Source organism: Phalacrocorax aristotelis, chromosome 6 (genome assembly GCF_949628215.1).
Source record: "Phalacrocorax aristotelis chromosome 6, bGulAri2.1, whole genome shotgun sequence".
Taxonomy (NCBI): Eukaryota; Metazoa; Chordata; class Aves; order Suliformes; family Phalacrocoracidae; genus Phalacrocorax; species Phalacrocorax aristotelis.
In genome coordinates this window covers 38,233,424-38,256,603 of record NC_134281.1, presented here as the reverse complement: position 1 = coordinate 38,256,603, position 23,180 = coordinate 38,233,424, and the positions used below count along the sequence as shown (strand labels likewise).

The 23,180-nt window shown below is 39.4% G+C and overlaps 1 protein-coding gene across 3 annotated transcripts in view; it reads right to left on the bottom strand.

Annotated features, from left to right (window-relative positions):
• The window catches only part of NR5A2 (nuclear receptor subfamily 5 group A member 2), a 98,754-nt gene that overhangs the window by 29,683 nt on the left and 45,891 nt on the right, over positions 1 to 23,180 (bottom strand). For all 3 annotated transcript variants that reach the window (XM_075097234.1, XM_075097233.1, XM_075097235.1), the window contains 2 exons: positions 14,532 to 14,651; positions 857 to 1,004 (listed from right to left, as the gene is read on the bottom strand). In XM_075097234.1, the coding sequence (XP_074953335.1) occupies positions 857 to 1,004; positions 14,532 to 14,651 (268 nt within the window). The remainder of the gene's footprint in view (positions 1 to 856; positions 1,005 to 14,531; positions 14,652 to 23,180) is intronic.

Below are 23,180 nucleotides of genomic sequence, written 5' to 3'. Positions count from 1 at the left end.
GACCTTATTTATGTTTTTAAGTCTCTCCTTTCAACTGTCTGCCAGTAAATAAAAATTCACTTGGCCAGAGTTTATTTAGACCAGCTTTATTAAGTCAACAGAGCGCACACCTGAAAAATTTGTTCCTATGAAGTCAATAGGAATCCATCTCCCTAAGCCTTTTTTTATTCCTGGCACTGGTGATTTTTCTTGACTGATTCATTGGAGGGCACTGGTTTAACTAATTTGTCTTGCATAGGTATCTTTCCCATTCTGTGTCCTCTCCACTCATACAAAACAATCTTCCCTTTAAAGGTTATTTCCAAGCCAGCTCTGTCATAAAGCTATTATCATTAATTTGCACTTTAAGAGTTCCTTTCACTTTTTAAAAACTATGAGATACATTCCTGATTTATGGGTCACGATGTGACAGCCATCATATGCAAGGAAGATTGTATATACTTACCACAGATGCCTTTGAAAAAGAGGTATATTCCAACCATATCCCTGCTCCATCTGCTTTACATAACTATATTCGATATAATAGAAAAACATGGTAATCTGTATTTCCCACTGTTCTCTAGAATTTCTAATAGAAGCTTATCCTTGTTCTGGAATATTCAGCAATCACATACAGAAAGCTTGTAATTCCAGAGGATTTAGGAGCCGTTTCCACAGAAACCTATTTTTAATTTTTATACATACTCTTCCTGCAAGTGATAATTAAAAACTAATCCTTGGATTACTCTGAACCTCATTAAATATATTTCAAAATCATGTTTTTCAGGAAAAAATTAAGAAAAGCAATATATTTTCATTTTTTTTAGAAAAAGGAACAACACACTTATGTCAGGTATGAAGGGTAGAGTGTACCTACCTAAACTAAACAGCACCAGGAATTTGAGACATACAAATTCTCGCAGATCAAACTGCAGGGAACGAAGCTTTGCTACTAGTTCTTGTGCGTGGCTCATAAGATTGTTGAGGGTAGCTCCAGCTTGGGATGCTATTATGGAATAATCCACCTGTAAAAGAGAATTGTATTTCTGTCTGGATGTCACGCCCACAGAACTGCTTCAGAACATTTTAAGCAGTCATATACAACTGGGATACTCCTGGATAAAAGAATCAGTCTCAATTTAATGATGTTACCAAGTCAAGATGATTTTACATACAAACCTATTTTAGTACAATGGTACATACTGAAAATATTATTAAACCATGTATCTTAATGGTGTGTCACATCAGTGTGAATGCTGGTTTGTCTGTATTAGGTTTTTTTTAGAACCTTTATATATGACAACTGCTCATGACACTGGTAGCTGTGCTCCATATCAGTCTGTTTGATTCACTTGGTGTCTCATGTTCTACTTGTAATTGTATGATCCTGCGAAGAAAGACTGGTGAAATGAGCCTTGCACCTACGCTGGGTGTATTAGTCCAGAGGGACATAATGGCATTCATGGGAAATGGTCCAGTGTCCATAACTTGGCCAGAAACATCTATTCAAGCCCAGAAATGTCGGTGTATTCCCACAGGAAACAGAAGTATTGTGCGGGTGGTTTCTGTTCTCCTTAGCTGCACAAAGTCCTGGTATTTGTTGGAGTTGGTTCCAACTGACTTGTTCTGGCGAGTCCTCCGCTGCTAGTGGAGGAGGAGCAGGCAGGTGTGTGACACAGCTGCACTTGCATTGTCCCGAGCAGCAACCACAAGGCACGAAATTACTTTCTCTGGGCACTGAAAAAAGCAGGACTGCTCTGGGGGTCTGCTGCCCTTGTGATGCCCATTTGTTTCCAGGGGAGGCTGACCTGTCTATGAGCTTTCCTACGTAACGCTTGTATATAGAGATCCAATGGAAAGCTGGAATTAATACACCACATTAAAAAAAGGTAATATTCACAAGCAAAGTATTCTTAAAGCCTGTCATAGCTGACACCCCTGTGCAATCCTTGAACCTTGGACAACTTCCCCACTGCTTGCACGCTGAAACTTTTCTGGCTAATGCTAGTCCCATTAAGGGGATGTTCCCATGCAGATAGCTGTACCAGCCTCGGCCACTCTGAAGATGTGCTTGCTTTGTTATAGGATGGTGACCAGCGGAGAAGTGTTTGGGTACTGCAGCCTATGGAAATGCCGTGATGCAAAGGTGAAACGTGGGGGCTGGGGTGAACTGGCTCTGAGACAGTGCTGGTGGCTGTGAGACTGGGCAGCTCCAGTGCAGAGAGAGCAGCGTGGAGCAGGGCATAGCTGGTGTACCAGGGTGATCCGAGCAACTGCTTCAGCTGAAATGCCTTCAGCTCAGCCCTGTTCTCATCAGTGTGTGTTACATATCCCCTACAAAGTGGCACTGTCCCATGAAAATGGCCAGGTGTGTTGCTTGCTCCTGTATTGAACTGCTCCTGGCCACCTGGCTGAGATCTAAATGGGTTATTGACGCTTTTAAAAAAATTCTTTTCTTGCCTGGCTGCTCTAATATTAAAAACGCCTTTCTCTTTTAGGAGCCTCCATAACAACAGGGAAATTACTCATACCTCATGTAAGCACACATAACTGAAGTCCAGCTCTAAACTAAGACTAAGCACAATGGTAAGTGCACACTTTGGGTTAATGATGTGTTTAAAGGTATCGGTGCTCTAATCCCATCTTTAAGGTCTCCCATAATGAAGTAGTTAATAATGAACAACCAGGTATCATCAGAGGAAACAGACGAATACTGCAAAATTTTGTTTTTCCAGGCACTGATCCCTTAAAATCTGGTTTTTAATAACTGTTAAGGAACATGTATTTTGGAATATGTGGGTTTTTTTATTTTTATTTTAAAACCTGTGAATTGATTTTGCATAAAAAAACTGAAAGACTTTGAACTTGACAAAATTTCAGCTAGGTAAGATAGATAGATGACTGAAAGGAACTGAAAATGACTTCTCCTAGTAATGACCTTATTATAATCAATAAGTTACTGACTTTTGATAAGACATTTTATTTATATGTACTCTTAGTGCTCCCAAGACATTGATTGAAGGTAACTGTACAAGAAAAATGAAGTTACACTTTTTCTAGTGATGTTAAGAATAACACTGCTCCAACTCTGTAAAGCATTTAAACTTGTGCTTATATTTCAATTAAATCAATGGATTATGCTTAAGTACCCTGTGAGGCAGGTTTTATTGCTCTCTTTTACACCTGGGAAAACTGAAGTAGTGATATTAAACCGCTTACTCAGGGCGAAATAAATCTGTGGCAAAACTAAGATCTAGTCTTTGGAAATCCCAGCCAAACCATCTTTCATAAACTAGTTTATAGTTCATCTGTTATTTCTCTCTCTCTCTGCACATATACATAGTTCTTTATACATTAGTGTATATATACTTATATAAATAATAAGAAAAAAAAGTACCATACCTCAAGTACTTTTACTCGAAGAGCAGTTTAATATAGTGACATGGTTCAGCTACTTCATATTGAGAAACTAGTCACATATAAATATAAACTTTCACAACTTAATTTCCCTTTTGTAATTGTCAAGGGGGAAAAAAAGCTCAAAATCCCTCACTGAGGTTCCAGATTGCGGGGGAAATATGCTATTCACTTCATAATAAGAAGTTAAGATGTCTGGATGTCAAGAATATCAGTGGCCTTAGTGCAGTGATTATGCTATAATGGAAAAACCCAGTAGATGCCCGGATCTCCCACCATCCCTCTACTGGAGAGCTCTCAGGCAACCTGCTACTCTTTCAGGTGCATTTAATAGTTGCAGCACCAGCAAATTTGTCTGGGAGGCAAGTCCTCATCTGCCACTCACCAAGAGCAGGCTGTATTAAATTTTTATATTTATTGACATTTCATTACCATAATTGACTGCAGTTGGTTCTCTAGTAGAAGGCACAGGGCTGCCTCCTAAGCAGGAGAATTGGTCCCTTGAGTAGGATTTGCAATTAAAAACAACGCAGAATAGATTTTTTTTTATTGTGTAAATATGATGAGTTGAATTTTCAGCTTTAACTAGAGAATACTGGGTGTGCAGAAGGCTTTTTTCAAGAGTGAGCAAAATTATGAGTCAGTGGAAAGACGACCCCCAAAGGTGTCAATCAGTTTATACAAAATCAACTGTGCATGAAAAAGCCTCTGTTAACGTCTGTTCTGAAAAAGTGGTCATAGCAAAGACTGTGCTGTCCTGCTTGCTTGGTCCTGTATGCAGAAATTGACACTAAAAGGTGTATTAATTCTTTTACCTTCCAATTCATGATTTAAAATGCTTTTAAAAGACAAAGCTTAAAACAGATTGGACCTTGAGCAAAATTCTTAATTGCATACAGAAGTCTTAGTATTTACTTTCCATTGTACCATTAATTTAATTTGGTAAAATCAAACCCACAACTGAAATAAATTATTCTTGCTTCCCAATTAATAGTATTACGTTTCACAGTTGATTCTGACGTTGAAGATGATATGTTGGCTGGTATTTTTGAAAACAGAAGCTTTAGTGCAGCTTCCACATTACCTAATTCAGAAGTAAAATGCTGGGCATAAATGTTTAGCTGCACAGACAAATGGAGGTGTGAATTCCTTGTGTAAGGGTACACAGTGCTATCTTGCATGATGAATGTAGTAATGATGAAGAAGTATTGAAAGAAGCTTAATTGGGTTAGCTTGGTACCAAAGCAATGCAGAAAGAACAGCACTGACTGATTTACACTGCTGCCTGTTCTTGCCATTCTGGTGCTTAAACTGGCATGTTTAAGGTTAGTATGGACATAGCTATGTATGTTATACTGTAGGCTGTGCTGTAGTATACTATTTGCTAACTGAAGCGCCTAAATCTAAAATAGATACTTAAAACCTCTGCTGTGCTGCCGCTGAGCTTTGTGCTTAAAGTCCTCGTAGCTTCATGTTCCACTGGCCCTTTGGGTGCCAAAATGCCTCTAGGCATGGCTGGGACTACTCAAGTCATGTCAGTGATAAGTAACTGTGTGTCCAGCACATGCCTCAGCTCTTTTTAGATTTATGGACTATGTGGCTTTCATCTACTTAAGGCAGCAAAAATATCAAAGGTGGGATTTGCTATTAGGCCAGGGGCTGGAGCAACCAAGATATGGGAAATCTGAGGTCAAATCTCCAGTCCAAAGGCTGCATGAAATACATAAGGCTATAGTCTGGTGATCGGGGCATCTTTCTGAAAGTGAGAAATATCGAGTTTCTTCAGGTAAATCTGGCATATCTTGTGGATATCTTCTGATCACGAGTATTGGGTAGAAAGGGGGTACTTTTGGCTTGGTTTGGAGAGCAAGGATTTGCTTAGTGCTTAACTCTAGGAGGGAACTTCCAACTGGGATTCCCAAGTAGAAAAATATGCGCAAGTCCCTTGGACAGGCAGCATTTGTGTCATACCTCTCTCCTCAGCATTTCTCAAGGCTACCTCCTACAGTTACCACCTAGTCTGCTGCTGGCCTTTCCTGCTCCCTGCATTGCAGAGGTAAGGGCTGGATGGATGAGGTCTAGGCTCTGCGAGAGGGCATGAGAAGAAACAAAAAACCTGATAGTATTAGTCATAACTTAAGAGGGTCATAACTTAAATGGGACTACAGAAAGACATGGCAATATAGTGTATTTTTTCTAAATCCTTTTCTTGATACAGTTGAGAGTGATTTAAAGTCCAAATCCCTTTAATGTCACTGAAAGGAAGTTAGGCCAGCGCTGAATGTTTATGAAAATTCTACTTTAAAACAATGCATCATAGTAAAGTATTTGGAGGTCAGCAGCATTTAGATATTCAGCTATCAAATAATTTCTCGACTGATAAACAGAGAGGTAAGAGAGTTGGAAGTGACTAATTCTGCCAGTTTCTTCTCCTCACATGAAGGTCTCATTTAACACGGTGAGATATTGTTTGAGGCAGAACAAAAGACAAACCTTTTTTACAACATGAATCTATACCCTGGGCTAAATAAATGCTGAGGCTGAAGGGCAGAAATGCAGGGAGAACTTGTGCCTATTTGTTTTGCAAATGATTTGTCATGATAATGAATGATTCCTGAAGCCAAATCCCTGCTTTCACTGGGCTCAGATGGAAACTTTCTGGTGCAGTCAGGTGGTGGCCTCTGGTATCAAGTCCTCTCTGTGCCCACAAAAAGGACTCTAACATTTAATGGTGGAATCAGGTTCCTTCCTTCCTTCTAAAATTAAATTGTGTTTGATTTGTAGTATATGACAGTGGGGGTCATATGGTGTGTGGAGTGCTGTGTAGAACTGTATCGTCCATTTTCAATACTTTAGCAAACTTGCAACAGTCTCCAGAATATAGGATTAGAGTGATTTTACTTGTTGATGGCTGTTACCAGGTACCAACTATGGCTGTTATCAGGTATCAATGTCACCGAATGACATTCCTTTCAGCCAGAACAGGAATTGTGCAAATAAGGAATAAAGCCCCTGCTGTGGCTGTATACAGTACCTGTATAACAAATAAACGTTCTAGCAGACTAAGGCAGTTCAAGTTAGTGAAAGATTGATTTCATAATTAATTTAATAAATTAGATCACTGTGTGTTTGGGGCACAAAGGCAAAGGTGCAGCAAAGGGACCATCCTGCCGCTCCTTCTCTGCTCTGCGCAACCCTGACCAGCACAACTGGCTGCTGCTGATGGGGGGCTGCTCCCCCCAACACCCCCTCCTCGGTTACAAACTGCACTGAAAGTCTGGGGAGTGGCCAGCAATGGTCTGCCCTGGGTTTTGAAGTCCTGACCCTGCTGAGAGCCTGTGAGTTGGCTCTAGTGTATGGCTATGTGGGTGGATGAGCCTTTCTCTCAGAAGGATGCATTCAGCACAGTATACAGCAAGTAAGTTAATTTACTATCACAACCGTAATTACTATTCCACTGTTTCCTGAAATATATATTTCAGTGGCAACTACAGTGCTTATTAAACTCATTTTGAGCTTTTTGTATAATTAATACTTTCATTAAAAACACTTAAATCAGTATTTGTGTCACATTTCTAAGCAAATGAACATGGAAAATCACTTTGAAGAGGCATCTATGTACAAGAAATGAGGAGGACTCAGCATGGACAAAACCAGCATATATGCTTATATCAGGTTTGGACATATTAATTAAAATTGTGATGACTTATACAGCGTAACATGCTTGTCATTTTAACATGATACACAATAATAGAAGATAATGAATTAAGTTGCCAGTGGGCCTTTCCCCATGGATGATGCTATTGTGCTTGCTAATTAGCTATAATATGCAAATAGTAACACTCCAAAGTACTGCATTTACTTTGTCTGACTTAGTTTCAGAAAAACTACTACATCAAGACTGGAAAAAGTCTATGCCCTGTAGCTGGTCATATATAGATTCATTTATAGTAGATACATTTATGTTATAAAACACATAATAATAAAAGTATTGTTACGTTTCATGCAGATAGGTATTTTAATGAGTACCATTAAATTTTCCACTCTAGTAATGGTGACTATTGGGTTCTTTGAATTATTACTATGAAGACGTTAAAGTAATGTGCAGAACATAGCTAACCTGGAGTACAACTGAATCCATTTCTTTACCAAAATGTGGCAATGCACTTTGTGTTATTTATATAGAGATGAGATGATATGTAATCACTGCTGAGTTTGAATATCCACAAACTTCACCGGAAGACAGACCATTACTGGAAATTTTTTGTGAATGTTTAGGTAACATCACTGTGCTAACTCAGACTCTTTCTTCAGGAGCTTTTAGCCATGCAAGTTCATTTCCCCTTATTTACCCTCTTACCTTATACAAATTTCTACTGTACTATTTTAAATCCTTTCCCACCTGGATATGCTCACTTTGAATCCCACCAGTATCACTACTCCAATGGGTGGTTGGGACAGAATGATGTGGTGCTTTCTTCTTTGAGCTGGGTCTCTGAACAACTTGTCTCTCATGTTGGGCAAGCTTAAAAGCAAATACAGGACTTGACAGGAATTTATATGGATAAATTAGTTCACTAGTATAGGACTTGTATGGAGGACTAGCAGCCTTGAAGAAATGCTGCCAGACTCCAGGCAAATAGCTTTTGTTCTCTTTATGGGCGCAATGAGTACAGAATACAAAAGAAATGTGTTTCCTATGAACACAACAAAGTTAGCATGTGGGAAATGGAACAGTTCTGGCGTGCAGGGATTCATGTCAGGTGCCCTCTCCATGACTTTTTACTGGAACTGGAATTTTAGAATTAAAACCATAGTGCTACAATGGTTTCATGGCAACATAGCAAAGCAGATGTAAATTGGGATCAGTTTGTTCACAGGTCCTTAGCTACGTGGACGGCTCAAAATGTTTTATGAATATTTGGACAAACCTGAACTGGGCACATCATGATTATAACTGAATTTTGATGTGGTTTACTTAGTTTAACTAAGAACATCTAGTTTACCCCCAAAAAACTAGCATAATATCTTCATAAGGTGTGAGGCATTTTAACAACTAGCACAACCTTGTTTTCCTTTAGGGAGAAACCATTAGAGTGGGGAACTGTGCAAGCCTGGATACAAAAGAACAAACACCACACTGAACAGCAGAATAATGATTGCTTGACCTCATTTGCATCCACCTTGAATCAAATCCTGTGTTTGTTTGCCTATGTAAGGACTTCTAGATTTGGCCCCCAAACGCCAATACCTCTTTTCTGCCAGCTACAACTATGAAGCCTCACTGACTGCAATCACAGATCTAATGGAAAAAAAAAACATTAAAAAAAATATTACTAATTTCCAAGAACCTAAGAAGTAATAGCTTTCCATTAGATATCTATTAGATTTCTTCACCTATGACTAGTGTATGTATTTTTAGTCATTTCTTAGGATGAACAAAAAAGCCTGTTCCCTTATTTACTTTTTTTGCCAGCCCTTTCTCTTGTCCTTTGAAGACACTCCTTCCTCTAACACTCTTGTAACTTTTTGTACAACAGTGATACTTCTACAGGGGTGATCTCTCTATTTGATACAGTCATCTGTAGCCCACAGTTCAAAAGTTCAGCTGCCTCCTGAGAACCTTTTCAGTGGCAAGGTGATCTTTCCTTGAACTTGCAAGTCTGTCGCCTAGACAAACAGATTTTCCAAAGGCCTCAGCAAATATGGCTACACTGGGATAGTAAAAGCCTTCTTTGCAAATGAGTAAGTCTAACAGTAATTACATTGCCACAGAAAATTCCCCAGGCCACACATCATCACCTTTCAATATGGTACAGCTGAAAGATTTACAAAGTATCCCATCTAGGGAGAGGTTCAAGCCACAAAATTCTGATCTAAACTGAAGTTAAATTTTTATTTGCTTCAAAAGAGAACATTGTCAAGATCCTGGTTCTCTCTCATACTCTTCTCTGGTGCTATGCTTTAGAATACAAATCCAGGTGGCAAGATGTATTTGTGTGATGACTTTAACTAAAACAGTTTGAACAATCTCAAAAAAATCTGAGATTTAGGGACATTTTCGGATGGCCTTTTTAATATGAAAGACTTTGACTAAATGCAGCAGAGGGAAGATTTGGAAACAATGAATTGAAGGTAGGTATGAACAAAATGAGCAGCTTGTGTCTGGGCAATACATGTGCTGTGTGTGAACTGCTGCATGAAAATGCATGAACAATGATATTCCATACAGAGCTGTAGTATCTGCCCTGTGTGTGCTGGATCTTGGAAGCTGGTAGTGTATTACTGGTGTAGAAGATACAAAAGGGAAGTACTCAAGTTGGAGGAATTAAAGTTCTATAATTAGAAATGGTCTGTTAAAATTACATGCCACATAGCAAGCCTATGAAACTTGCCATGTGGAGAGCATATTGGCAATGATTTACAATTAACCACCACATTGCAAATCACTCCTTAGCTGTTTTCTATTATGAAATTTGGAGAGCTGTAAAATGCATTTGTGCTACTTTATTTCCTTTTGAAATGGTAATTGCTACTGCTGAGGGGCAGTACTTAGTGCAGAAAATGAAGTGTGCAGCATAGGGAGGAACTCGTTTCTGAGGAACTGCTGAGGAATTGTAACGATCTGAAAAAAAGTGTTTTCTTGAAACACGTACACACAAAAGAGCTTCATTTATGAAACTCCAACCAAACAAATAACAAAATAAAATAAAGCATAGTCTTTTTTTTTATTTTTTTGTGCATGGGCCAATGCTTACTACTTTGTTGCTGACTGCACTTTTTCCCCATCGAAGTGGGAACAGTGGATTGACACTGGGTAAAACTCATAAGCCAGTGGCTTGAGGGAAATGCAGATGTATGGAAATGTGATAGGAATGCCCTAAGGTAACAGATTTTGAGCCAGTGCGTTTGAAAATTATTGAGTGTGCTTCTAACTACTAGCCCATTTTAGATACCTAGTACAGAACTGACAGTGGTGTGGCCCTGGGGAGCTGGATGAAGTTTGACTTTTGTGTCTGAGGAACAGAGGCTGTGCAGCTTAAGTGGAGAAAGCAGGTATGTTCTAATTAAGTGGTGGTAAGTTCCCCGCTTACAGCTTCCCCCTTGATTGTGATTGTAAAAAGGACTGTGTTTATGAGTAGCTTTTATGGAGGGATATATTAAGGAAAGCAAGGAGTGAGGCTTCTGAGGTCTTAAATTTGCTAACTTGTGACAATAATCATGATCTCTCAGGTAATAAAGTAGGCTATCTAGCTCAGGTCCTCAGTTTAAAGTTAATATCTTTGAAAGCCAGATGATTGACTGTAATTTTGCTCATAGTGCTTTGCCGGTAGCAGTAAATAAAAACATCTACAACACTTTTCATCAGAAGTGTCAGAGTGCTTTCCACTCCTTAATCAATTAATTTTTATGAGATGGTGGCATGGTTATTTCCATTTCTCTACTGGAGGAATTGAAAGGATCAGGACTGCAACCAGAAAGCATACAGCATTTAATTCAATAGCAAAGACTTATAATACCTGGGTCTAGAAGTGTGGCTTTCCAGAAATATTTTACAGTTAATACAGAGCAGACAGACACGGTCATAACTGTCCTTTCATAAATACATTTGAACTGGCGTTGTGTCTTAGAATGACAACAGACTGAACTGATGCTGCCAAGATGGTCCATCCTGACACTTAGGAAAAGAGGCAGTTGTATTGGATCAGCTTGCCTAAACAAGTAACTCACAACAGAGCCACAATGTAGAAAGGTGGTATTACAGCAGCTGAAGCCAGGAATGGCTCTGAACAAGTAATTTAGAAGTGCTGTCCAGGCATGTAGGGATGATATTAACAAAGCCAGTGTTCAGCTACAGTTGAGACTTGCAAGGGATGTCAAATTGCTAGTTACGGGATGAGCAAGGAAAATATGTGACTGCTGCTGGATTCAGCTGGTGATTTAGTGGCAGCAAACACAGACCAGGGTACAGCGTTGACTTTGCCTCAGTCTTTACTAACAAGGTCTCCCAGGATCTATGCTTTGCAGCAGGGCCCAAGGAGGAGAACAGTGACCAGCATCGGGTGTATGTTGGAAAAAAAAAAAAAAAAGAGATTTAGGCCTGAACTAAGGAAAAACTTTCTCCCCATGAAGATGGTCGGGCAGTGGCACTGACTGCACAGGGAGGTTGTGCAGTTTCTATCCTCAGTGGGGTTTACAAAGCCCTGAGAAACCTGGTTTGAGCAGGGGGTTGTACTAGAGACTCCACAAAATCTCTTCCAGCCTGGATTATTCTGTGATTTTAAGATTTCTGGCTCTGGCAATTCTAGACATTTTAAACCTTCTGCTTATAGCTCACCTAGCTTTGTCCATCTAAATAGAAGAGGTTCTTCAATGAATGATTTTCACCCATGAAAATAATTTAGATAGAGGATGTTTTAAAGTAAATGCTTTTGAATGACAAATTTCATACAACTCGCGTACTGGCATAGCGGTAGCATTTCTGCAGTACCTCAGCTACCAGCGGTCTTTCTGTGAGCACACGTGCCACATACAGCCCAGCGAGAGCAGGCGCAGTCCGTGCAGCTGTGCCCACTCCTGTATGCAATCTGGCTTTTAATCTAGGATGACAGTGACCAGAGCTGAATGAAATCAGAACACTACAGTGGCATTACATGTAGATTTCAAACTCTTTCCGGTTTCAAAAACAGCAGCCAGAGACTGTGTATTTACTTCAGGTCTGGTGTCCCCCTATTTGCCAGGCAGAAGCTCTGGTGAACACATGGAAATATTTTCTCCATCCATTAGCAAGCGTGAAAGAGGAAGGAGTCCATCCATAAGGAAAGGGACTGACTGCAGTGTTCTTGTTTGGTGTTCTCGTAATATGACTCCTTGCTCTCCAAGCAGCTTAAGTGCAAAGATGAATGTACAGAAGATTATGGGAAATACTGGGGGTGCTTGCACTGACTTCAAAATGACAAACTTTGGCATAGGAAAGTGAAATTGGGTTGAAAGAAAATGGATGCAATCAGTCCAATTTAGCCAGGTTTTAATTTCGTTGGAGACTATAATTCTGCCTGGAAATATACAACCTCCAAAACCAGCTGATGATTTGCAAGCAGTACATTTAATAAGCATCCTGCTACCTGTTGTCCAACAGTGATAAAATGCTCTGCTTTGCCTTGAGATCACGTACAGCTGGGTTTTTTTTTTGCAAGAAAAGATAAAAGAGGCTAATGAGGTAAGAATTATTACTGTGAAAATATGGGGACAATGGCTAGAATTTAAGGGTATTTAGATGTCTCTAATGATTTCAGTGGGACATAGGCACTCAGTACCTTTAAAAACTAGCTAATCACATAACCACTGAGACACTAATTTAGCAGTTCTCTCAGGAACAGAAAACTGTCAATATACTTACAGCTTTATAAACAAAGGAATAAGCAAGCACCCTGTGTGGTAAATGCAATAATTGTTGTACAATTGTCCGTGTCTTGCAGATAGTGAAATGGAAAGGGGATCAGTAATTTTCTCAATAGCACCAATATTAATCAAGAGTAATGAAACCGATTTTTGCTCATATAATTAGGGAATACAACTTTATCTCAGAGAGGTTAGTGACTTTCCACAAAGGTGTGGGAGCCAGTTCCATAGCCAGAATTTTAATTTGCCCACTCTTCTTAGACAAGTTGATCATTGCTGGAGCGTGTCCAGAGAAGGGCAACGAAGATGGTGAAGGGTCTGGAGAGCAGGTCTTATGAGGAGACGTTGAGGGAACTGGGGTTGTTTAGTCGGGAGAAGAGGAGGCTGAGGGGAGACCTTATTACTCTCTACAACTACTTGAAAGGAGGTTGTAGTGAGGTGGGTGTTGGTCTCTTCTCCCAAGTAACAAGTGACAGAAGAGAAAATGGCCTCAAGTTGCACCCGGGGAGGTTTAGACTGAAAGAGCTGTCAGGGATTGGAACAGGCTGCCCAGAGAGGCGGTGGAGCCACCATCTCTGGAGGTGTTCAGAAGATGTTTGGATGTGGTGCTTGAGGACATGATTTAGTGTTGAACTGGCAGTGTTAGGTTTATGGTCAGACTCAATGGTCTTAAAGGTCTTTTCCAACCTATACAATTCTGTGTAGCTGTGTAAGAAATGGCTACGGTTCTAAAATTATAACTAAAGCTATAAGCAGATTCCACAACATGCAGCCACAAATGATGTATCTTAGAAAAAGGAGCTCTTTCCCGTGTGCGTATAAATTGAGGCAGTTCAGTTTGCGGTTACTTAAATACCAATAGGCCATTGTTTTCACTTTGAATCAGGAACGTAATGTACAAGCACACTTTGCTTCTCTTTGATACTCATTTTTTTTTTTTCTGTTAAAACCAGAATAAGAATATTAGGGAAAAGGTTCTTACTTTACTGTCAAGTTCTTTGTCCTTTGGAAAGTATGAGGGAGACAAAAGTTTCTATTTCCTTTGGGTTTTCTCACAGGTTTCCTAATATTTGCCACATTATTGTTCCTGGATTTTGGGAAATCTACGCATCTGACACCTGTAGGAAATTAACCCTTGGAAAGCTGTGCAAAAACTGCAGGGTGCATACCCTGAGACAGCTCCTGAGACAATACCTCCATTTATAGCCTAGGGACTGAATAATTTTCCTGGGATTACATGTCTCAGCTCCCCAGTTTCTCACACGTGTGCATACTTCCCTCAAAGTAAGATATTTCTGAGGTAGTAGCTGCAGGTTCTCTAGGTTTCTGACCCAGCTAGTGATTCTTTTCAGTAAACTACAATTCTGAAGGGAAAATAATCTATAATTTCATAGACATAAAGATTCAGGTTTGGGAGTTTTGTTGTTGTTCCTGTCAGAAACAATTTTAGCCCCAAGGAAATACAACTTCTTGAGAAACACTTCTCATCTGCTATTTTTCAATCACTGAAGTATACAAGTATATTTGAAAAGGAAAGTGCTTATGATTATATCTGCTTTTATAAGTTTAACTGTAATCAGCAGACTAGGAACAGAGTGCACAAGCCATTTTATCTACATTATTTGTGGAGAATCTCTGAGAACACAGGAGTGCTTCTGACCTAGTTAAACTCCTGCTATTTTGAAAATGATTATTAAAAAGCCATCAATACTTCTCTGAGCCCACATACTCACTTGTTGCCCGGTAACCAGAAGGATGGAGCCTTCTTTCCCGTGTACCACTTGCCGGTAAATATGATCTAGAATTAAGAGTTCACTCCAGCAGTTCTGAAGCAACTTCATTTGGTCATCAACCTGTAAAGCAAACATGAACATTGGTGGCATCACTCTGGGAATAAGTCTTACATACATCACACTATAGAGTCAGTCCTTCTTCAAGCATCTGGTTAATGTCACGAGAACGGAAATGCTATCGAAAATTATTCACCCACAAAATTGCTATTCTCAGCTGAATAAACAGGCACTGCTGAAACCCTTATCCATAAAATGTATAGAATATTAACAACTTATTACATCCTAGGAAAGCAGAACCACAGCATTGTTACGCAAAGTAATATAATAATAATAGTATATTTATGAAATGTTCATGGAAATGGGATATTTTTTTTACCCTAAACAAGAATAGCAGAAATAATGCTAATGTGAACTTTCCCATACTCCCCATTCTTGAACTTCAGCTTCCGGAAGTCGTAAGGAATCTGCAGATTCAAGAGCATTATTGCTGCAACAAGGCCAAATCAGAGATAGGTCGCTTGCAAAGGGAAAAGTGAAGAGAGAGGTAAAGACTCCCTCTAAAAATGGTTGTGGTACTATGAAAAAAGAAAAAATACTCTTCATAGGCAGAAGCTGAGCAGCTTCAGGTGTCACCGGTAGGGCAGGAAAGGGCTGTGCACAAGGCAATAGTGAGCAGTGAGAAATATCACTGACTGCATTTGGTAATACAAGGAATACTGGGCACTCAGCACAAGCAACCTACCTTAAGTTTTTGTGCAATGTTATTTGGGATGTACCCATTATAGGACAACATTATATCACTAAACTGATTCCTATTGCAACTGGATTGCATTCAGTTTTATTCGCTTTAAAGACTGAAAAACAATTAAGATTTCCATGGAAATGGAAGAGAAAAAGATTCACCAATTAGTGGAAGGCAGACTATGAATCTAAGTCATGGTAAGCACCAATATCCTCTGGACCTGTTCTTACTGAACTTACTGATTTCTTCCTAAACTCAATCAAAGTCTTTGTCTTCAGACATGTGTCCTGAAAGAGTTAAGAGATGTGTACATCAGCCTTGCTACAATTAAGTGTCTGGTGCAGAAGTGGTAATAGCATGTATATAGTAAAAAAGACTCTAAGAACCTGCATAGATAGCAATTGCTGAACAGATTAAAAATGCTACAAATTAGGAGAAGTAAAAAAGAAATTAGCAAAGAGAATACTTAAAGTGGAGAAATGCCTAGAATTTCTTAGGCATGGAATTATTAAAACTGTTTTTCAGGGGTTCTAATTTCAATTGCTTTAGTGCTAGATTTGATAATGCACCAGAAACTGCATTATAAGGAGCAATCTTGCATGAGCTGAATTAGCTAATGCAACAGATGTTTTCAAATTTTATCACCTATGACCTAATGAATTTTTGAACTTTATTCTTTCAAGCTTGTTTTCTGGTTGTGTGGTAGAGAAGGAAGTAATGTTTGTTACAAATAGAGTTTTGTAGTGTCATCTGTGAAAGTTAGCTAGTATTGTCTCCCTCTTTCCAGTCACATAGCTCAGACTTTAACATCTTAAACATTGAAGTCTCTGCTTGCCTCCTTCATTAATCTTAACTTCCCTTCTCCCCGCTCACACTCTTCTGACTGTTTTTGTCCCAGTTTCTCCCCCTTAGGATCTGCCTCAGTTTATTCCCTCTTGCTGGACTGTGCAAGCAAATTAAATCAGGAGAGAAAGGGAGCAGATTAGCACAAAGCCAGTGGGGAGAAAAGGGCGGAAGAACTCGTGTGCCAGATCATGTTCTCCTGCACAGCCTGCACTAGGACCCTCGGCTCCTGCTTTTGCCTGCTCCATGACTTCAGCAGGTATCTGTGCTGGAAAACTGTCCAACTCATTCCCTTCACTACTGCCTTACCTAGAGAATGATATATTTTTCATGGGTTTTGTTTTGTTTTGCTTATATTCCCCCCAATTTGCTCTTCAAAAAAAAAAACAAACCCCAAAAACAACCCCCCCCAAAAAATATATCCAAATATCTATGCCAAAATAATAGCTTACCGTTGTAAAATCAAACACTGCAGAATTAGTTAATGCTTGTATTAAGATTGTCTGTCCTATTCTTATTTCATCTTCAATCTGCGTTCGTGTTATAACAGATTTTAATGCAGAAACATAAAAGGGCTGAATTAGTGTTGTGCAAAAACACTCTGAGTTCCGATATTTCAAATGTTTTGCATGCTTTGGCTTTCCAGTATTAAGCATAATGTTTTATCACAGTTGCTGTTCTGCATACAGTAACAGTTAATACATGTATGCTCAGATAAATCCTATAAGCTACATATCCTTTGGCAATAGAGATGGAGGAAAGACAGAAGTGTGGACTCTGTAGATGGATGTATTACTAAGTCAAAGTAAAGCTACTGCTATCACAGTCAGCCTTGCTCCGTCCCTATGCTGCCTATGCCCATGACAATTAATTTCTGTTCAGATCACAGACCAAGGCTGATTCTGTATTAAAGATTTCTTCTTCTGCCCACATGTATTCGACTCAAACCTGTTTCAACCAAGTGACTTCTTAGCTCAAGAGAGGACAGTAAATTACCACATCGATATACTCCCTATCAAAACATGGGCCAGGTTTAAAATAAGGCATTATTTGAAAAAAATACTTTAAATTTACAGATTCTAGTACTCTTGCTTTTTCCACGGAACTGTTTTGTGATCATTTTCTCCTCTGTACAAGTTGTTACAAAAATCAAATAAATCATGCTAACATGATAATTTCATCCAAAATTAGCATTTCACACAAAGCTATCACAGCTTACATCTGAACAAAACAAACTGTGCGACAGTTTAAACACTCAGTATCCTTGTCATAACAACTAATACCTGAATAAGAGGTCAAGCATTTGAATATATTATAAATGACATATTTCCAGCTAACCCATCTGTCTCAGCCACAGGCTTTTGAAAACAAACTGCACTTTACAGGTCTGGCTTTCTGAAGGCCCCAAGAGCAGCTAGTCTGCAATCAAAGCTTACCTCCCAAGCTTTGTCATATCATTACCGAGCCAGCGCTGTGAGAACAGTATGAGATGGCAAAATCACAATAAAAAAATGTTTTGCACATAGTCTGTTCCTGCTGTTCTACAAGACTCATAAAACTAGCAACAGCGAACATCTGCTAGTGGTTCACAAAATCTGCTCCTCTGTATTCACTGATATTTAACCAGTGAAAGCCTATAAAATGGATAGCATAAAAAGCACAATACACATCCAAACACAGTATTGCTGTCAGAAGACTATTAGGTCCAGCTGCTTTTGTCATTTTAAGAAAGCTGGCAGGGCAGCAGAATGCTTCCCAGTTTGCCTTAGGAAGAAACAGAGATGACTTTAAGGCAGGCCATGGATTACTAAAATGTAGGGCAAGTGATCAATTCTAGCCTATTTCTGAAAGGCACGTAGATGAGGAAAACCGCATACTTTATCTCTGTTAATGCATACGAAATAAAAAATAGAAAACAACATAGATCATATTGAACAAAAATGGAAATGCATCACTTCTTACGTTAGAATGAGCTGGTAAGCTTTATGATGTGTGTAACTTCAGCCAGAACACAAACACCTTTGTGTTTCTGTGGCATGTCAATAAATTAGTTGCAGAAGCATATTATCTGGCAAAATGAAAAAATCAGCCTTTCACAGAACAAGTATGTAACTTAAACTGATCCTGAAGGCAATGGGGCTTAATTTTGGTGGCCAAGGTGCAGAGTGAGTTTTGAAGAGGAAGGCCCTCTGCAGAAAAAGCACCTTGTGGACTTCAGTCTTCTGACTCCAAAGACAAAGCATGCTAGTCCACCATTAGCAGGTTAAGCAGGAGAAAAGATAAGATTCTGCAACCAAGATAACTTAGCTCCAGTCAGGGACTTCCTTATAATCAACATTATTTCCAATCATGGTATACATTGAATTAGAAATGAGCTCATAAACTTGTACTACTGGCTAAACTTTGAGGTTTTTCAGATTGTGCAGATCTTTAAGAGTATTATCGGTATTTTAACAACAATGAGAAAAAAAGCACCCTTTGTCCCAACTACTGGGAATGCTTATAAATAAAAATTGAACATCATATGTCCAACAACGGCTGCTGCAAGAACACTCCCCAAATTTGCAGCTGCTCCCTGCCATAGCAGAACATTGACACAAGGATAATGTAACCCATGTCTTACCTAAGCAAGTTGTCAAATGAGATACCCGTTTGACAGCTATCTAGCCTCGAGCGAAAGTGCGAGTATATACCATGCCCAGATGGCTAAATTTAGGTCCTCTCTGGCCAGTGGCATTCAGATGAAGACACACCAGTGAGGATAGCATAACTGGAAATTGTTGCTGAAGAAATGGCTTTTAACGGAAGATGTGAAGGAAGCTAAGGGAGGGTGTGTGACTCAAAAGAAATAAGAGACCATTTCCAGCATGCAGAGTGGTAGGAAAGAGTAATGATGTTAGGACTATGAAAGGAGTGAAACATCACACTTGTAAAACTGCTGCTAAGTGACAAGGGAAGCAAAGAGAGTGCTTAGGAGAAGGCTTTAAAGGAGGGGAATTAGGAGGCAAAGACTGCTCTGCAGTGGAAAGAGGAGGCAGAGAAAAGACATAAGGGAAGTTGAATGTCAGGTAAAACCTTGAAGGTGAGGATGATGAGACTGGATGAAGCACAGACTTAAAAAGGTTTGTGTGACAGTAAGTGATGTTGCTGGGGCAGAGGAGGAGCAAGTACTTTGTGTTAGAGAAGATAACCTTGTATCTCATGCTGTTCCAACTACTTGTAGCATATTCCCCATATTGTAAGCCTGAAGACAAATGGTCATTGCCACAACCATCCAGTGCCATCCCACTAAGCTGCCTACTAACTACCAAGCTAGCCAGAATAAACCAATGTGAGAGCATAACTCATTATCCAAAAAGGTTCTCCCAGCATCTGGAATACTGATAGGTAAACAGGTAGACATGGTGAACGAGACACTGCCTGGCAGGATGGAATGCATTTTATTCTGATAAGATTTTGTCCTTCCCGTGTTGACCTGGAAACATATCTTCAGTGACCTCATGGTAGGAATGTGCACAGTATCAGTATTTGACTGTATTTCAGTATTGTCCTCTGTGAAAGAAACCTTTGGCTTTTTCTCTCTCTTTCATCCCACCCCAGCAGGGAATCAAGATTTGCACAGCCTATTTGTTGCAGCATTCAGGAAGGGCTGGCTGCAGCCTGCATGCTCCCCTTGTTGTCCCAGCCATTGGCCATCCCAGTGCCTTCTCAGTAAAGCACCAGAGCAGAACTGCTGTACAGCTCAGCTGGAAAGAGTTCATGTGTCTTGGGACAGGAATGGATGAGGGTGGGTCACAGTGCAATAGGAGAGCCTATGCCCAAGCATGGGAGGGTGACTCTGCTCTCTACATTAGCTTACTCTTAAATTTGACTATAAAATAGCATTCCCCATTTTAAAATTAAAATCAGATTTGTGAAGAGAGAGAGACAGAGAGATGTGCCTCTTCTGCTAAGTCCGTTGACCTTTTTCCTGGGGGTTTAATAGAGCCATGGAGCCTGATGGAACTGTGATACTTCGTGTCCACTGTGAAAGATTCATATGTTATTGTTCATCTACACAGTGAACTTAATACTGTTAAATATCTGAGTACAGGTTTGAACACAGAATTCCCTGGCAGCACGCCCGAGTTCCACCACTGCAAGCTGGAACTGTAAGGTGACTTTAAATCAGCTTCCTGAGTTCTCTGCTAAGAAGGATTAGAAAACAGGCATGCATGAGAATACATTTAGATGCAACTCTTAGCTTGCATATTTTGTTACCAATATAATGCAAGCCACACAGGATATTTCCAGGAGTGGAGGAAATAAGACTCTTAATTTGAAGTGTAAAGGTCTAATCCTGAGCATTGTGGTGACACACTATCTCTTGGCAGGACAAAATGACAGTCGGGTTGGGGATGGGAGTGTGACGTACATCTGCTAAACCCCAGACTTCCACTCAGCTAGGCCCTGAGCTTTTGGTGCAGGACTCAGTGGAAGTTTGTCAGGCTTGTTGAGGCCTCTGTTGACACTGCAATACACAATCACGCATTATCAATTGTAGGTAAAGGAAGGACTTATCTCAGAAATGCCGGTTACTCATCTGAAAAACTATTTGTGCTGATGTTATAGATGAGGAAGGCTAGTGCGACACAAGAGTAGTATTGTTGTAGAGTGTATGCTTCCCACAGCACAGAACGTTAATCATTATAAATTTTTGTTTTCTCTGAAGAAGAGCATTGAAATTGCCAAACAGTAGAATGAAGAATGATGTGTATGCTTTGCTGAAATGCACTTTAATCTTATCAAAACCACACTGTGTCTTTCTTTTAGGAAAGTGTTTCACAATATTTAGCATACTGTAACCAACAACTGCAGATTTTTATTACAATTTTTCTTCTGAAGAAATATTTTCAGCCTGACAGTTGATGAATTACCTGATAAAAGTTTTGGGGTAACTTTTTTTTCTTGTGTTGCTCTAAGTTAAATATTTTCCTTTTAATTATTGCTGCAGATTCAGTTAAACAATGCACTCACCTTTTACCCAGTCTACACATCCCTCTCTGAGAAGTTGGAGATTCCTTTTTTAATCTCTTTTCATTTGCATCAACTTACACTATAGCTGTGGGCTTTTCTGCTTCTAAAAATTTAAAAGGGTATCTAATGATTAAAAAAAAAAAAAGATGAGTGAAATTTATGTGATAAAACCGTGTTGGATTCAGCTGAATTGTTTTTACTTATGCTTCTAGAAGGGAATGCCAATACAGAAATAACATGAAGCATTCATCTCATAGTGCCACTTTTAAATTCTACGGCCATTGAATAGCCATTTCCTAGTGAATATGAAGTGATTAAACATCTGTCTGAATTGTTCAGCCTGAAGCATACAGGTTCAAGGGATGGTTGAACTTTCTTTCAAATGTAGTTAGGAGATCACTCACAATTCATTACAGACATGTAGCTAGAGATGTTACTCCATTTTCTTATGCTATAGTGAAGCAAATCGCCCCAAATCAAAGTTTTACAAGACAAGTGCACTCCAGAGGCTAATTTTTACTCCTGAATGCATGCATGGTTTCCAAATCATTACGTAGGTAGAGAAGGATTTGGACTCTCCAGATGGGTTGCTGCTAACAGTGGAAAACCTCTGCTGCAAGGTTGCTGTCGAGAAGCAGTATGTAACACCCCATGTGGTTTTAAAAGTAAATGCATATAACTTTCAGAATCAGTGAATGCCCTAATAAAATGTGATTACTTCCTATAACCTCAGTAATAAAATGCTACAAAGTTAAAAAAAAATTTATTTAATATTAACTATGATTGTTCCAGCTCTTTACTAGAAACCTGTGTTATATAAAATTTCTAGGTAAAGGCAGGGAGCGATCTTTACAAGCCCATGTTGGGTTAGACAACTGTCCCATTGCTATCTAGCTCTAGTGTGAAGTGAGTATAAAATCTGTCCAAGTTTGGTAGCATTTTACATTTTTTCATGATTTAAAAATGAAAGGAAATGCAGAAATACTTCAGTATGTGCCTTTTCCTGCTCCTTTACAGCATGTAAAGAGGTTATTATAAAGGTGCAATTATATTTGGTGTGTGCCTGTGTCTGTGTGGATACCTCTTCCTTCAATAACTTCTGAATTCATCACTCAGTGTCAGCTTATTTCAACAGGGAGTTCATCCATCCAGGATACTAAGTTTCTATATGCTTTGTGTGAATCACTATCCAGACAGAAGAAAGTAACTGCTCAAAGAAAAGCTAACATGCTCACCCTTTATTTAACAGCAGAGAACCAAGACAGAGGAAGAGAGAAGGACTAAAATACTTCATTAACTCCCTGCTCATGGAACAATTAGTATTTGGAATAGCAAGCCACTTTTCAGCTTTTTAAAGGATGCAGATAAGGAATTTATAGCACAAAGCAACATTATGGCTTTGAAAACCCCCATGCTTTTACCCTTCCAAAATACGAAGCCGTGAATATGTGGCGCCCATGCTCTGAATGGCGTGTGGTGTTTCCTGCTTAGCAAATGTACATGGGGACAGTGATGGCTTTGCAACTGCTTCTCCCCTCGCATGTTCCTGGACAGCTATGTGTAAGAACATTGTGGAAGAGGGGATCAAAGCAGGAGCGACCAGCCATTTCCCAGTTTCAGTGCTAATCTTCCATTGAGTCAAAATACTTTAATAAAAAGCAGCCTTGAGCATCAGTTCACACTCATCCCGTTTTCTTGCAGCAATATAACACAAGGTGCTTCAGATTGCTGAAGGGAGTATGGGCAAGCAGCAAATGGTGATCCTACTAAAGAGTAAGACCTCTCTTTTATGGATCTTTGGACTCCATTTAGAAATTATTCCCCTCTATTAAGGAGAAGGTAAACGACACATCTCAGTTCTTCAAACATCAGACGAAAGGACTGTTACAATATACTTTGTGTGTGCGTGTGTGTGTATTATACAGCGTGTCAAATGCAACATATAACACTCCTATTTTTTCTCCTTTTCTTCACATTTATCTCTGTGC